Source organism: Bombus vancouverensis, chromosome 12 (genome assembly GCF_051014615.1).
Source record: "Bombus vancouverensis nearcticus chromosome 12, iyBomVanc1_principal, whole genome shotgun sequence".
NCBI classification, from domain to species: Eukaryota; Metazoa; Arthropoda; class Insecta; order Hymenoptera; family Apidae; genus Bombus; species Bombus vancouverensis.
This window is the reverse complement of record NC_134922.1, coordinates 6576623-6591851: the sequence shown is the minus strand read 5'-3', so window position 1 is coordinate 6591851 and position 15229 is coordinate 6576623. Positions and strand designations below refer to the sequence as shown.

General features: G+C 32.3%; 3 protein-coding genes and 1 long non-coding RNA gene across 14 annotated transcripts in view; 1 reads left to right on the top strand and 3 right to left on the bottom strand.

The window, feature by feature from the left end:
* Positions 1-5582, top strand: part of Arms (Ankyrin repeat-rich membrane spanning) — a 44224-nt gene extending 38642 nt beyond the window's left edge. For all 8 annotated transcript variants that reach the window (XM_076623163.1, XM_076623161.1, XM_076623158.1 and 5 more), the window contains 10 exons: positions 65-287; positions 378-557; positions 644-1103; positions 1184-1349; positions 1427-1901; positions 1985-2158; positions 2226-2379; positions 2470-2588; positions 2819-2933; positions 4289-5582. In XM_076623163.1, the coding sequence (XP_076479278.1) occupies positions 65-287; positions 378-557; positions 644-1103; positions 1184-1349; positions 1427-1901; positions 1985-2158; positions 2226-2379; positions 2470-2588; positions 2819-2933; positions 4289-5052 (2830 nt within the window). In that variant the 3' untranslated portion in view covers positions 5053-5582. The remainder of the gene's footprint in view (positions 1-64; positions 288-377; positions 558-643; positions 1104-1183; positions 1350-1426; positions 1902-1984; positions 2159-2225; positions 2380-2469; positions 2589-2818; positions 2934-4288) is intronic.
* LOC117155470 (uncharacterized) lies at positions 2932-4902 on the bottom strand. 2 transcript variants are annotated; one of them, XR_004463938.2, is made up of 3 exons: positions 4766-4902; positions 4229-4673; positions 2932-3263 (listed from the first exon to the last, which is right to left on the bottom strand). It is a non-coding gene; the product is annotated as an uncharacterized LOC117155470 (long non-coding RNA). The 2 variants fall into 2 exon arrangements; XR_013059683.1 differs by lacking the exon at positions 2932-3263 and having other exon boundaries at positions 4122-4673.
* A 148-nt stretch (positions 5583-5730) lies between the features above and the next one.
* Positions 5731-12343, bottom strand: yrt (erythrocyte membrane protein band 4.1-like yurt). Of its 2 annotated transcripts, XM_033331463.2 has the most exons (8): positions 11711-12343; positions 11324-11641; positions 10774-10921; positions 10469-10645; positions 9681-10385; positions 9154-9587; positions 8325-8747; positions 5731-8098 (listed from the first exon to the last, which is right to left on the bottom strand). In XM_033331463.2, exons 2-8 carry the CDS (start codon positions 11486-11488, stop codon positions 7967-7969), a joined length of 2184 nt encoding a protein of 727 aa, XP_033187354.1. In that variant the 5' UTR covers positions 11489-11641; positions 11711-12343; the 3' UTR covers positions 5731-7966. The 2 variants fall into 2 exon arrangements, with proteins under 2 accessions (XP_033187354.1, XP_033187355.1); XM_033331464.2 differs by lacking the exon at positions 11711-12343 and having other exon boundaries at positions 11294-11417.
* Positions 12344-14183: 1840 nt separating this feature from the next.
* The window catches only part of sta (stubarista 40S ribosomal protein SA), a 59488-nt gene continuing 58442 nt past the window's right edge, over positions 14184-15229 (bottom strand). For both annotated transcript variants that reach the window (XM_076623166.1, XM_033331100.2), the window contains exons 4-6: positions 14879-15166; positions 14428-14652; positions 14184-14340 (exon numbers count right to left, since the gene is read on the bottom strand). In XM_076623166.1, the coding sequence (XP_076479281.1) occupies positions 14263-14340; positions 14428-14652; positions 14879-15166 (591 nt within the window). In that variant the 3' untranslated portion in view covers positions 14184-14262. The remainder of the gene's footprint in view (positions 14341-14427; positions 14653-14878; positions 15167-15229) is intronic.

The following is a 15229-nucleotide window of genomic DNA, read 5'->3' as shown; positions in this document are numbered from 1 at the left end:
TCAGAAAAACTATAAAATCAAAATTGTTATAATTAATTATTTCTTTCAATTTTTAATATTACAGGCCAACAATAGAAAGAGTTACATCACACATTATTATGATAACCGTTGCCTTAATACTAGCTGTTAGCGTAATAGCAAACTTATATACATGGAGTCGAACGTTGCAAGCACTTGTTTTCTCTCAAAGACGGCACCTACAGCGCAGCATTTCTAAGTTAGAGACTTTAAAAAGCGAAGGTTTTATACAGACGCTAAGAAGCGAAGTCAGTTTAATGACCGAGATGGTATATTACATATTAATTGAATAATTGAATAATGTATTTTCATTAAACTGTTCTTTATACTTAACAAAATTTTTGTAAAAAATAAAACAGGTTAAATGCCTAGATAGTTTTATGGCACAACAAAGCAGATTAGTAATAATTGTGGATGGTCTGGATAGTTGTGAACAAGATAAAGTGTTGTTAGTTTTAGATGCTATACAAGCATTATTCAGTGATAACGGTTATCCATTTGTTGTTATATTAGCGATCGATCCACATATTATTGCCAAGGTATCTCAAAATGTTTCATTATCTTTTCATGAAACGTGATATGTATAGTTTTTTACATGATATAAAATTTTGTTTCTTACATTCAGGCAGTGGAAGTCAATAGTAGAAGATTATTCACAGAGTCTAATATCGGAGGACACGATTACTTACGTAATATGGTGCATCTTCCATTTTATTTGCAAAACAGTGGTTTGCGAAAGGTAAAAGTAGCTCAACAAACTGCCCAACATAGTAGAAAAACTACGTGGACCGAAGCCGAGGAAAGTGTAAATTACACCGCGACTAGTACAATGCATCACTCTGTTTCTAACAGAAGACTTAGCACGGAGTCTGCTATAATGAACAGCAATGAAAAGTTGAAACCGCAAAGCAGAAAAGGCAGTAGAAAATTACGATTAAGCGAGTCAATCGCAAGTAGCATCGGTAGCAATTTAAATCGATTGGGCGGTGCACAAGATCTCAATAAAATGCTTCTCACTGACGATTACTTTAGTGATGTGAATCCTCGTAGTATGAGAAGATTAATGAATGTTGTTTATGTCACTGGTAATAAAAACAACTAATCTCTGAGGGACTCATTTCTATGTGTCCTGCTTGTTTCTAATATATTATATGCCTCTTTTTAGGAAGATTATTAAAAGCATTCCAAATTGATTTCAACTGGTATCATTTAGCTAGTTGGATCAATATTACTGAACAATGGCCATTTAGGACGTCTTGGTTGATTCTTCATTACGATATGTATGAAGATAGTTTAGATGATTCCATGTCGTTGAAAAGTCTTTATGATAAGTATGTCTTTTCCAAATAAATGCTTTGTAACATTTTAATAGCCGGTTTGTATTTAATGCTTCTTTTCAAATCATTAGGATACGACCCCAAATCCCAGTACTTAAAGAAGTTCAACCTCTGTTAGAAATGGATAGAGATGAACGGAAACTAGATATTTTCCTGACGTTTCATCGTTCGAGTTTACTTGTTAGCGATATGAAAATATTCTTACCATTCACAATAAATCTCGATCCTTATATTAAGAAAAAAATAAAAGAGGAGCAACAGAGTATGGAAGAAGAATCAGGACTACTTGGTCCATATAAACAGTATAGTCCTTGGACTTTACCTAGTAATACACATGAATCATGGAGTGTAAATAAAAGTGGTTTATCAAATCGAACAATGAAACTTGTTAAAACACCAAGTCTACAAGGACATGTACCGGTACCATCAACATCATGGGTACAACCGTGTATGCAGCCAACATTCGATTGGCAGACTACTCCATCGTGGCAAGTACTTCCCATGGAACCAGCGGTTAAACCACTCTCTGCAACTACAACATTACCGGTATATATACATATAACATGATATTATAATGATACTATGACTATTATTATTACATTATTGTTATATAATTTTCTTTTTCTTAGTCCGAGATTTTGGAGATAAGACTATCATCTTTAACAGTAAATGGAATTTGCGACCTTATTGATAGGATCGACAGTATAAGTCCTAATCAAGCACCACAGTACAAACAAGTTATTAAAGAGAATAACATTAATGGTAGAGTTTTATTGCATTGTGATTTACAGGAGTTGAAAAAGGTAAGCTTTACTTCCATGATTTTAACTGACAGGTATTATGCAGTCAATAATAATTCTTTATTTGTAGGTTCTTAAAATGGCTTTTGGAGATTGGGAATTGTTTCGTATGGTGATTGTGTCGCTTAGAGAATTGGAAGTTTCATCGTTTAGCACACAAGAAGAAGGTTCACGAAGTGTTCGATTCACCGTAGGATCGGAACAAATTCAACGAAAAGGAGGAGGTACGTATACCGATTATTTATATAAATAGTAATATATTATAAAAGTATAAAATATCAAATGTATATAAAAATTGTCTCTTATTATTTAAGATCATGCTTTACAAAATACTTCGATACGTGTGCCAACACATGTAGAAAAAGACAAGGGAACATCAAGAACCGATGGTCCTAGACGAGATCAAACTAAACAATCTATTATGGAAAAACAAGTAAGCTTCTTTACTCTATATGAATAAAATCATAGAAGTATGTTTATTCTAACAATTAATTAATCAATTAATTAAGTATTGTTCTCATTACAATCGTGCTCGGTTTTAGTTCCAGGTGAGCGAAATCGTATTTAACATTTCATATTAATTCCTTTATAAAACACATGAATAACTATTATAAGTTTAATACTAAAACATCAAATAGGGAAACAAGTAATTAAATTTTTCAGGTAACTTTAGAAGAACAGATGATATGTGGTGCATTACAAACTTTAAATGAAGAAGCGTGTGAAGATGTATTAGATGTACCATCTTCTGCAGTGGTACCATCAGACTCACTTGCAGGTGAGCCCTCTCCCCTACCACTTTCACTGCCTCTGGTTATAGTTCAAGAACCACCACAACCAGACCAAAAGTGTGACACCGTACTAGAATATAGTACAAATTTTTAATGAATTTAAATCAGATATAGCTGTGTAACTCGATCATGTATCATGTGTGTACAGCATCAATATGACCTCACTGCATTCGAAGATGGTTATACAAAACTTATCATCCGCAATGTTTCAGTTCCGCCGAAAAATTTGGTCAATATAACTGTTGTTTAAATGTTTCTTACCACCCATATTCATGCGTAGATGAAATCGTAGCAGTATTATGAACAGATAGGTGTACCTACATACAACGGACAGTCAATAAAAATCTAATTTATTTATATACATATATATTTTAAGTATAATATATATGATAGAAATTAAAAGAATTATTATCACCTTCATCCTACTATTGACTCTACATGTGTCAAATTTTTGAAAATGTGCCAACGCGTTACGAGAGACTGGGTTACTATAATTAAATGATATAAACGAATGTCTGTGTTAAAAAAAGAAAAATGTCATTCATTGTAATATATTATTATTATTATTATTACGGTAGTGATTTGGATGTATGTGTTATCATAGATATAGTAAAAATATCATTTTCGTATAGTAGTTTAAGTACATTAATGGTATAGCTTGCGAAAAAGAAAACTGTGTCATTTTGTATTCCTAAAATTCTGGAAAATACTCTAGGTATTCCTGTCGCAAATAATATAATGCTAATGCTTAATAGTCATACATTCAGAAATACTGTATTTTTCCATAATGAACACATTTGTGAAACAGGCTGTGATAATTAGTTGTTACTGTCATTGAATGTTATACAAATATACTTCTTTTTGGGATGTTTATGCTGATAGATCTTGTATATTTAGAAAGATAAGCTTCTATAAGAAAACATTTTATATACCAAAGTAAAGACTATCATTATATTTTCTTCTTTATTCGTGTGTTCTTTGGTACTGTATGTACAATTATCCTAACTGAATTGTTGGATAATTATATTATAAATGCGAATGGCAATAAAACTCTGTTGGAAACTTGAAGTGATATTATCTTTCTTAGACTAGATCTATAAGCTTATCGAGTGCTTTAATTTTATATCGTTATTCAAAATCACAACAATATTACGAACAATTAAATCATCTCATCAAAAAAAAAAAATTAATTTAATAACTAATCGTGTTTCATTTAGGAATCCTCTTCTATAATGCTTAATGTTTTATCATTCACCGCTTAACAGATGAGCTTTCAACTTACATTTAATGCATCTCGTGCGACCAAAAAGGAAAAACTGGATAATATGAAGATTTGTTTTAGGATCCATTTCGATGGCCCCTCAAGATACAGATTATGTGATTCTTCAATCTAATCCACTTCTACACTGGGTACCAGTCAACGATGAACCAGAGACGTCAGACGACAGCTCGTTCGAGTCGACAGTACATCTTCAACGTACGAACTCTCAACGTAGTATTACATCTCAACTTAGCACCAGATCAGCTTGTTCGTTCGGACGTAAAGAGCTAAGAAAGAGTGGAGGCAATTCTATCAGTAGTAGACCAGCGTCGCTTTTTGTGTCTCCTCCGCCTTCTCCCAGACCCGCCTTCAGATCCAAATCAACAGATGAATACTATGTAGCTAATAATATACCCATGAAATCGGCTATCTCTACACCTATGAAGAAACGATGTTCAACTTCGACCTTAAATGATGAGTTAATTTTATCGGTCCCTGTTCCAAACTCCAGCTTGGAAAAGTTAAGCAAACTGAAAGACCGTCTTATGGGGACGTTACCTGTCTCGCCTGCTCCAGGAGAGAGCGAGGATGAGTCCACGCCGTTAGTTTCCGAATTATCTACTCCAACTCACTCGCAATCTGATAGCGTGTTTAAACACGACTGCAGCGAGGAGAACAGTAGCTCGATTTCCTCGAATAAAAGTTTACCACGTGATGGAGAACGATCCATCGATGTTGTTGATTATTCCGACACTGTTAGTTTAATGGTACGAGAAGCTTCGCAAGTGCGGTTCTTATCGCGTCAAGACGCCGAGGAATGGGACAATCCCGAAACACCTGTTTGATGTCATCTGCTACACAGTTGTTAGCCAGTTTCCTTAATATGCAATAACGCATGACAAAAAAACTTTAAATGAAATGGTACTTAAATCGGGGCTTGTGATATATATTTTCAAAGAGAAAGATAGTCAGAACAGCAAATTGAAAATTCACACATTTGTACATAGTAAATAGAAGATATCGAACTTTTTAGATAAAGCGTTCGAAGCTGTTCATGCATCAGAGCGATAATATTAGACAAAGAGAGAATGCCTTTTATGCAATATATGTACAGTATGTTTGAGTTCATTGTTGCAGAAGATACATCTGATAATCGCACTCTAACATTCCTTGATACTAATTTTAATGCATTTAACGAGACGCCAGCGTATCAACTGTTTCTTTTCAAAGAAGTGAAACAGAAAACATTTCTTTTATCATATTGTAAACATATGCTGAATGATTAATTCAAGTCAATTCATGAAAGCAGTAATGAAACTCGACAAATTATATGTACAAAAAAATAAATTATATTTAATAAATCCTAATTCTCATACCGGATGGTATTGATTTTAAATATTAGTATTAAATATCAAATATATTATAACAAATAAATAAATGTTACTAATTTATACGACAATGGATGTCATAAAATTAACAAGATATTTCATGATAGCAAATATCTGTGTTTTCACATTGCTTTCATTATCGCGCATTTAAACATAAAATTATAGAGTAGATCTTTGAAACTAGGTAACAAAAAATTGATGATTATCATTCTCTAATTTCTAAAAGACTATTGGTACTGTATCATATGTATATGTATATGTATATCGGGGACAATATTTAACACCGTAAGTTTTATTATTTCAGTACTTAAATTTTTACTGAAAATATTTTTGTGAAGTTCTACTAGACGTTACGTAGGTTGTCACAATCTTAATGAATTTTTATTGTAAACTTCATCTTGCAAAGTTACGAAGAGGGTACTATTATTTTAACATTCTGTTTAATAATGTTTCAATGCCTAATTTATAAAATACATAGAAAATGAATAAATACATCTTTAAGGAATTTACAACACAACTTTTTAATAATACTTTTTTATTACAAAGCAAAAAATTATACATATGTATATAACAGTGTATGTATATGTATATATATATAATACTTTAGGACGGAATACATTAGGGTTATTGGTTAATAATAGCATTGTAAACACAAGTAATATATATATTAGATTTTCAAATAATAGTATTATATGTACTTTGCTTATTACTATTAAATATAGTATATTTAAATACATAGAACATCGAACAGCGCCTTATTCTACTTTCATAAATGCTCATATATGGAATATAATAAGTACTTTAACAGCCTTTTGCGTAATTCAAAACGTGTCCTATTTTTCATAACTTATGTTCTGATAAACATAATGTTTCATAGCTGCCTTTTAAATGCATTATGCATAACAACTTTCGTAATACAATAAACTATCAGATCTCAATGTATGAAATAATATTTACCATTAATCTAGTCATAGATTGTTCTTTTCACTCTAGAAAAATTTGTACGCTACTTGCTCTTTCAAAAATCATAAATTTGTTTAGTTTATTGCATTACATATTTAAAAGAAGCAATTTTTTATAAAATACTGATATGTTAGTTACAAATATTACAATTACAAAAACAATAAAAACTATGAGAGGAAGAGAAAACATTTTGGCGGTACAACATAATATGGTAAAAAGTAAGGTATCGTAGATATCGATACATAGATATAAATTATAAATCTTTTCTATGAAAAATGAACTGTATTATCGTTTTCTCGTAATTTTTTGTAAAAGTAAATCGATAAAAAGAGATCACCTCTTATGAAATAATTATATCTATAACAATGTACATATGCTCGTGAATAAAGGTATTTTCAACAATAAAACGTTTTATAGTAAATAAAAAATAAATTGATAGGAATGAGCATAAATTTTAATAAAGATATCTTCCTTTATTATTGTTATCAAAGGCACTATGGCAAATGGAAAATATCTAACCAGTATTGAAATACTTCTAGTAGACTATCACCTGGGCACTCAGATTTCATTTATAAATTCTAAGTAATAAAATATTTTCAATTATATATAAATATACAATTAGACGAGAAATAAGTCAATTCAATAAATTTAATTTTTAGTAGGAGCTCCATATATTACCTCTTTTTAATGTACGTGTGTGTTCTTATTGTATAATAAGATATAAGGACACTTAACTCTTTGTAAAAATTGACTATGTTATACAACAATAAATATAGAACACACATAAATAATTTGCATGACAGAACTGAATTGATAATGTATTAAAGTAAAACAATTATTGATAAAAAGCAGATATAAAAATATGGAAAAAATATTAACTTTTTTATGACATAGGTACTGTACTTAAATCTGTACTGTAAATCTGATTTCTATGCATGATTTCTCTTGCATTAAAGAGTACTAATGCAGTTGTCAAATGGTATATTACTCGAAGCACAAACTTAAAACATCAATCTCGTATAAAAAATACGTCAAGTAAAAAAAAATTTTTAATTAGGAATTATATTTATACAATTCATATTTCTTGAAATTGTAAAAATTAATACAATTTTTCAAATTAAGTGCTTATATGAATTAAAATTATATAAAATTAAATACTTACATAAATGCAAATTATTTGTAATTTGCAAAAAATATAAATGCTGACTGGTCCCACTGATATAATATGTCAAATTATTCTTTCATTTTATTGTATTACTTCTTTTCCTACTTAGGCAACATTGTACTCCTATAGGCACTTTAAGCAAGTCAGTACATATTATAAGGAAGACCAAATTTGATAAATATTTTTCTTTTTGTTTTTAGAATTGTAATCTGTTTTTATATATTTCGTTGATTACTTAATACTTCAAAGTTGCGTTGTGATTACAGTCTTCCTCGTAATTACTGTATGTTTAATTGGAGTTTGATCTGCCGTCGTTGTTTGTGATGGATCGGCTACTAGCCAAGGACTGATATCGGAAACAGCCGAATTATCATCCTAGAACAGAAGAAAAATATGCAGAATATTAAATATTCAGATGCATTGTAATTTCGATATAAAATTTTTACGATTTATTGATATTTTACAGATGTTTAAAAAAAGGTAAAAAAAAACAAGCACATATTTGCATACAATTTGCACAAGCTAAAGCATTTTTAGACGAATACAAGGACTACGTGTGTTACAATAGTTAACTGACAAACATTTAAAAAATGAGCCACACCTTGTGAGTAAGAGTCGTAGTAGTTGTTTGTATTTCTTCAGTTTTCACGACTCTCGCTCCGTTTTTCTCTGTTTCCACTTCAGTTTTCTTTTCAACCGTGGGCTGTATTTCTTTAAAAGGATTAAGCAAACCCAAAAACGGATTCGAATCTATAAACGGGTTTGTATTCGCTTTCTTTTCCTCTTCCGTTTTTGAATCGTCCTCGGTATTTTCAGAGACAGTAGTAACTTCGTTGTTATTATCGCTAGTGAAGGGATTGAACGGATTTTGAGATTGATTTGAAACTTTAGGATTCAATTGTGTTGTTTTTTGTTCAATTTGTCCCCAACTGTCTAGAGAAAAATGCGTTACTGTAACGTTGTCATCTGCTGACGGATTTGTCATCATAGCACCACTTACTGACAGTGTCAATTTATCTCCACCCTAAATAAGAGATAACGCAAAAAAGCAAACGAATCACATCTAAAGCTTAGAAGCACAAAACGATAAAACAAATATTGGAAAAAGATGAAACAAGATATAAAAAAGAAAAATTCAAGACATGTTTGAGTCCATAAAATGAAAGAATATTCGCGTATATACAAATTTTTCAAGTCTATTATAAACTTTTTTTTGTAATGTCTGCATTTAATTGCTACAATTGTACTAATTCAAATACCAAATACTATTTTTCTGAATGCATTTATTTAAAAAATGTAAGGTAATTCAATTAATCAATAGCATTCTAAAAAAAACAGAACAACTTTCTACTGTATAAATTACCCGTATTTATGTCAATATGTGAATAATGAATAATGTCAACAATATTAAAGAATTTTAGTTTTCTTACCACCGATACAATTGTTGCTGCGTCAGAATGCTGATTGTTCTTAGTAATAACTGGAGATGCATCCATAGACGTGATGGAAACCAAATTTGAATTTTTTCCTTGCTCTAGAGACTTTGCTTTCAGTATATTGCACTTTAATGATTCTGGCGGAATAGGCGTACGTGGGGGCAGTGAAGAGGTACCACCAACTTGATTATTTGGCACTAACGATGTTTGATTAGTCATATTTTCGATGATTAAACTCGTTTTCACAGGCTCTGTTTCTTTTTCAGTGTTAGCAACTGCTGTTTGATTTCTAGGCTCTAAAGGCTGCTGATCCTTGGCCAGTGATTTCAGTAAAGAATCTACCAAAGGTGAAGACGTAGCATGTACGCTGGAGTCTGACGATTTTGTACTACATTGACTCGGCTGACGTTGCAAAGACTCTTCTTCGTCTATAAAGAAAAATACTTATCAAGATTAGAAAACTCATTATACAGCAACTTTATATCTTTTCTGGCAAAAAGTAGATACTTTTTTATACTTACTGTTAACTACTGGAGCTGGTGGTTGCGGTTGTTCCACTTGCTGACGTTGACGTTCTCTTAAAACATGGCTTTGACGACGCGCGTATCTTTGACTTGGTCGTCTTTCAAATTGTACTGTTCTGCGTGCTCTATTCAGCTGAGTGGTTTGAAATTCGGTTTTACCGCTGTAACGAAAACGTGAACCCATACGAAAGAAATTTTGGCGTCCACTAGCACCTTTAACGGGTGCACGTAATCGAAAGAAAGCATGATGCTCTACAGCGCACTTCCATAAATGTTTGCAAGCCTTTTCATTGACAAGTCTGAATACAAACGTATGTTCTTGTTCTCCTCTCCCTTCATCATCCTCTTCCACCACAACTAATGTTAGTTTCTTCTTTTTAAAGTCTAGCCGACCAATCTTGGGCCAAAAGAACAAGCCTATTTTTTGTGTGCCTTCGAAGACCAAGATTCCCGTTGGCGTTAATCCCAAAGAGTATTCACATGCATCTTTACCGAGAACGGTATGCATATCTACACCATACATATCTAACCATTTAGCTTTACTGAGATAAGCTGATTCAGCTTGTGCTGGACTAAGACCAGAACACTTGGCGTATTCTTCAAGTATTTCAAGCTCCATTTGCTCTGTTTGGCCTGGTACAAATCTAAATTCTGATACTGTTGCTGCACTATGTATGGCAGGATCGTAATCACCAAGTTCAGCTAAAAGTACAAATAAATTTATATCAAATATAATTACAATTCACATTATTTCTTAACTTATTCATTCTTTTTTAGATACTTACATTGAAGAGATAAAGCAGCCAATTGCACAGCAACTTGGTGAGGACAATGAAGTTTTCCTTCCAAAACATCTTGCTTTAATTGCAAGAAAAACTGGTATCTTGTTAATTCTTCGCGCAATGTATTAGGTTCTGATGAATAAAACTTTACCTTGAGCCGTAAAGTATATGGTGGTCCAACTACATAAAATATCATTTGTTAATAATAAAACAACGAATAATTAATTTTGGAAACAGAAGGAAAAGTGATGCATTAATTTCAATGAACAAAAGGAAATTTGTTTAATGCATAGAAAAAACAAACATACTTTTTACTTGTTTCTTTATTGGCTTAGTGGGATCGAGCCAATGCTGAACATTATTGCTATCTGTATATTGCAATCCAAAATAATCTTTCTCTATTAAATCTAAACTATAAAACACTTGTTCATATAAGTCGCTAGCTAATGCTTTTTTCTGTAACACAAAAATAATTCACAAAAATATAAAAATCTGTGTACCAAGAATATAAAAGAGGATAATAATATGTAGGACAGACATGGGTGGTATTTATAGAAAGAAACAATTTAATTTGATAGAATCAAGGAAAATATTAAGTGCAACACAGATATATAAAAATTAAGGAGATAGAAAATAGAACTAAAAAATATAAATGAAGATTATAGGAGAAGACATAATCAGTCAAATTTCTTACAAAGAAACAGGTTTAATATTCAGTATGTTATCAATCAATTCCATCGCTCCTTCCTATTTACATTAACCAAACATTGGCATAAAAATTGAATAGCAAGTATTATTTATTAGATAAGAAATATTTTCAATAATTACCATTGATTTTTAATAGATTATTCTACTCACTGACAATTCTATTGGTAGATCCGTGCCATCAAGCAAAACGACCCTACATTGAACAACATTCTTATTGCTGAGCAATCGTTGATTTTTTATTTGGGACGACGTAGTCTGTCCGCTGACACTACGAGCCCTACGTCGTGACAAAAATCTTAACATTTTATTTGACATACGTCGAAGCAAATTTGCTGTCGTTCAACAAACGATATATTGACCCAAAACGCTACATTCCTTCTTCTACGCGGATATTATACTTTTCCGCGATACGTCGCGTCGGTTAATACGCCCACTTGTACACGTAAAACACGCGTAATCACGTCGAAGCTACGAGGAAAAGAATAATTATTAAACGTACATGTTAGAAATCGGATTAGAAAAGAGATTTTATGTTACTTTTATGTTTGTTGACTAGACATAATAAATCTCGAAATCCAAACCTATCCGGAGAAGATACACATCTCTTGGTACTGGTCCCACTGATACTGAACGCTACGAATATTTTTTATGTTGATAAGCAGATGGCGCTAGTATCGGCGAACATTTAGTTTTAGTTAGAATTGTTTAACGTTGTTTAAGGTGTCATTTGAACTGTAGATTTTGTTTTTGTCAAAAGTACATTACTCCTAATCTCAGTTAAACGTTCTTTTAAATGAAATTCATAAAATAATATATGTTATTTGTTTTTAAAGATGTTTGTATGGCAAAGAATTTGGTCGGTGTCTAATTAAATATTGAAGAAGATTAAAGAAGATTAGAGGAAAGAAATTAACTATCATCTTAATAATGAGCAACAACTTTTCATCCAAGGCAAAGAACAAAGTAAAAGAGTCTACATCCTCTACTGTATGTGTCAACATCCAAACCGCGTTGAAATCACTCGTTCTCGTCCGAGCACGAAAGCAGCTTTGGACACGGATAGTACTTAGATGGTTGACCGCTTGGGAACTCCGTGTGGTGTTGGCACTTCTGTAATTTTCTTTTTCACATAATTTAATTTCTATTTCGCACAAATAGCTAGAAAGAAAGAAAGAGCTAGAAAGAAAGCTAGAAAGAAAAGTCTTTTAATTACAAAGGTTTCTTCTACGTAAAGGAAAAGAAAAAATGTAAATAATCTATTTTTACATAGATATTGTACACATACACTATATATATATATGTCGGGTTAACATTAGAATTTAAGGCGCGTAACGATTCTTCGTTTGAATTAGCCATCGTTTTACAAAACAGAATTATATTTACGCGTATATACAAGATTTTACAAAATATTATGAATATTGAGTTTAATGAATAGTAAGATTAACAAACAATAAGTTTAACTAATGATCAGATTAACGAATAATAAGTTTAACGAATAATACAATTAACGAATAATATGTTTTACGAATAATAAGTTTAACGAATAATGAGTTTAATAAACGCTATTAACAATGTTCTTGGGTTCAAACGAATCCACGGTCAACGGGATAACTCTTTACTATGCGTAGAATAATTTTAGACACAAAATACGATTGCTGAGACGCTCGGTAAACTGCTCAATGTATCACTTTCCAAGGCGATCACACGAATGATGATCTGATGAAAATCTTTCTCGCTGTACGACTGCATTTGTTTGTTATATGCTCGCTGGAAGCATAGAGAAGTTCCAATCGCCGTTGCTAGGCAGTTTCTGTCTGGAGTTTGATTCTTAATACAACGTGTGTCCCATTATATCGACATCTCCAAAGTACAATTCTATGTAGCCAGGCCCGTTCTTGAGGCCGTATGCCTCCACAACCACATTTCTAGGGAGAACTATACAACCGATCCACACCTTCGTCATGCAAAACGTTTATCCCGTGACTGTGGCTACGTTCGGCGACCAGTTGTCACCTCGAACCCAATTTCGCTATCACAAATCTCGAACAATTACAATCAGATCGAATGATAACAATTGCTTAATTACAGCTATGATAAAATCTAAGCTAAAGCATTAGAGGACTTTTCTCAAAATTGCAAAGAGAAGGCTCCGGTTTTCCCTTCATCTCCGACATATATATATATATATATATATATATATATATATATCCATAATATACACCATCCACATTGTAATTTAGAATGAAGATAAAATTTAAAGTTTATATACGAATTAAATAGAGTTTATAAGAATATTACAAGACCTGCATTATTAATTCTATAAGTAAATTACAAAATGAAACATATAAACCAAATTATAAGGATACCATATCATAGTCGATTGTACGGTTCTCATTCCACGTTATCTCTGTCCTTATCTTACAGTAGATATACTATTCTCATCACACAATATAGTCATCTTCTTCTAACACAAGATGTATATCTATCTTTGTTACACTGTAATGTTCTTCTTTTCTATGAACAACCCACATACTGCCAAAGAGAGGAACAGAAATTTGGACTGTTCATGAATAGATGGCAGAACATGGTTTGTCCGACAGGCCTTTCAGGACAAGAAGCTTAATTTTTGTCTTCCGACAAGTCCCACGCGGCCATCTATCCATAAATGGTCAAAGTTTCAGTTCCTCTCCTTTCTAATAGATGGCAGCACACGGTTTGGCTGACAGACCCTTCAAAACATGAAACTTAATTCCTGTCTTCGGACACGTCTTATGCTGCCATCTATCCATAAATGGATTAAGTTTCAGTTCCTTTCCTATATAATAGATGGCAGCAAATGGCTTGTTTGTAGACTGGAAAGGCACTAATGTACAATAAAATTATATTCATTGGTATAAGGTAATGTTTCGTAATATGTGATTGGAAAGATTAATTTATGTACCTTTATTATTGGATCATTTTAATTAAATCCCTATTTTTGTCGGTCTATGATGTAAATAATAAAAATATGTTGAAATTTTTATATATTTATTTTTCTTCATACACTGTACGAAGTTTGTCAGTGTAAAAAATTATCAAAGAGAATGATATTACCACTTCTCTGTTGTGGCACCTCCCCAACTTTGTCCTGCGGCAGATGGTGTTGCAGTGGACCATTCGTCCGAAGCCTGCTTAGCAGGAAATAATAAATAACAATGTTTTGCTTTATTTCTAATATCGTTATTTTACAAAAAATAAGAGAATTTCATTATTACCTGAGCAGCCCAGTCTCCACTAGCTGGGAATGCTTGTGCAGCTCCTGCAGTCGGAATTGCTGCTGCGGTTGGAGTTGCTACGTCGTCTGCCCAATTTTCAGGAGCTACTGTACCAGTGTCAACTTCATTGACCCACCCAGGTTCAGCAGCAGTTGTAACTTCAACCGTTCCTGCAAACTCTTTAGCAGGTGCAATTTCCTTGGCAGCTTGTTCTTCCTTCTCAGCCTGTAGAAACATTATTTCGACAATTTATTTACTAGTCATTTACATTAAAATACGTATAAGCTCCAGAAATATATTCAGCAAAGATTAAGCCATATTCTATAAGGTCAACAACTGTATTTCTGAATATTATTTTTTCATCATTTAGCAAGTATAAGTATAGATAGAAACTATATACAAGTATTAAACAAAACGAAGTAAATGCTATTAGAATCGTATAAATATTAACCTCCTCTGGATCTCTGTAAAAGAACAAGTCGACGACAACATCCCACTTGGTTTCACGAGCAATAGAGCCTCTTAATCTCAGTACTTCTCTTGCCAACAACCACCACATAAGACCGACACAATGGAGACTCTTTGTATTACAGGGAATTGCAATATCGACGAAACGAAGAGGTGAGTCGGTGTTACAGAAAGCAATTACTGGGATATTCACGTAACTGGCCTCGGTAATCGGCTGATGATCGGTAGATGGATCAGTAACGATCAACAGACGTGGTTCACGGAAGGCAGACTGAAAATAATTGATAACATTATTATGTTGTAATTTGATAATACCACAATATTCATACTTTAA

Excerpts from the sequence above, each read along its gene's own strand:
- yrt (XM_033331463.2), bottom strand. The coding sequence starts at position 11,488 with ATGTCAAATAAAATGTTAAGATTTTTGTCACGACGTAGGGCTCGTAGT. Across the intron at positions 10,386-10,468 it reads GGCTGCTTTATCTCTTCAAT|CTGAACTTGGTGATTACGAT; the intron begins GTAAGTATCTAA and ends TTGTACTTTTAG. Across the intron at positions 8,748-9,153 it reads CAGCAACAATTGTATCGGTG|GGTGGAGATAAATTGACACT; the intron begins GTAAGAAAACTA and ends TCTCTTATTTAG.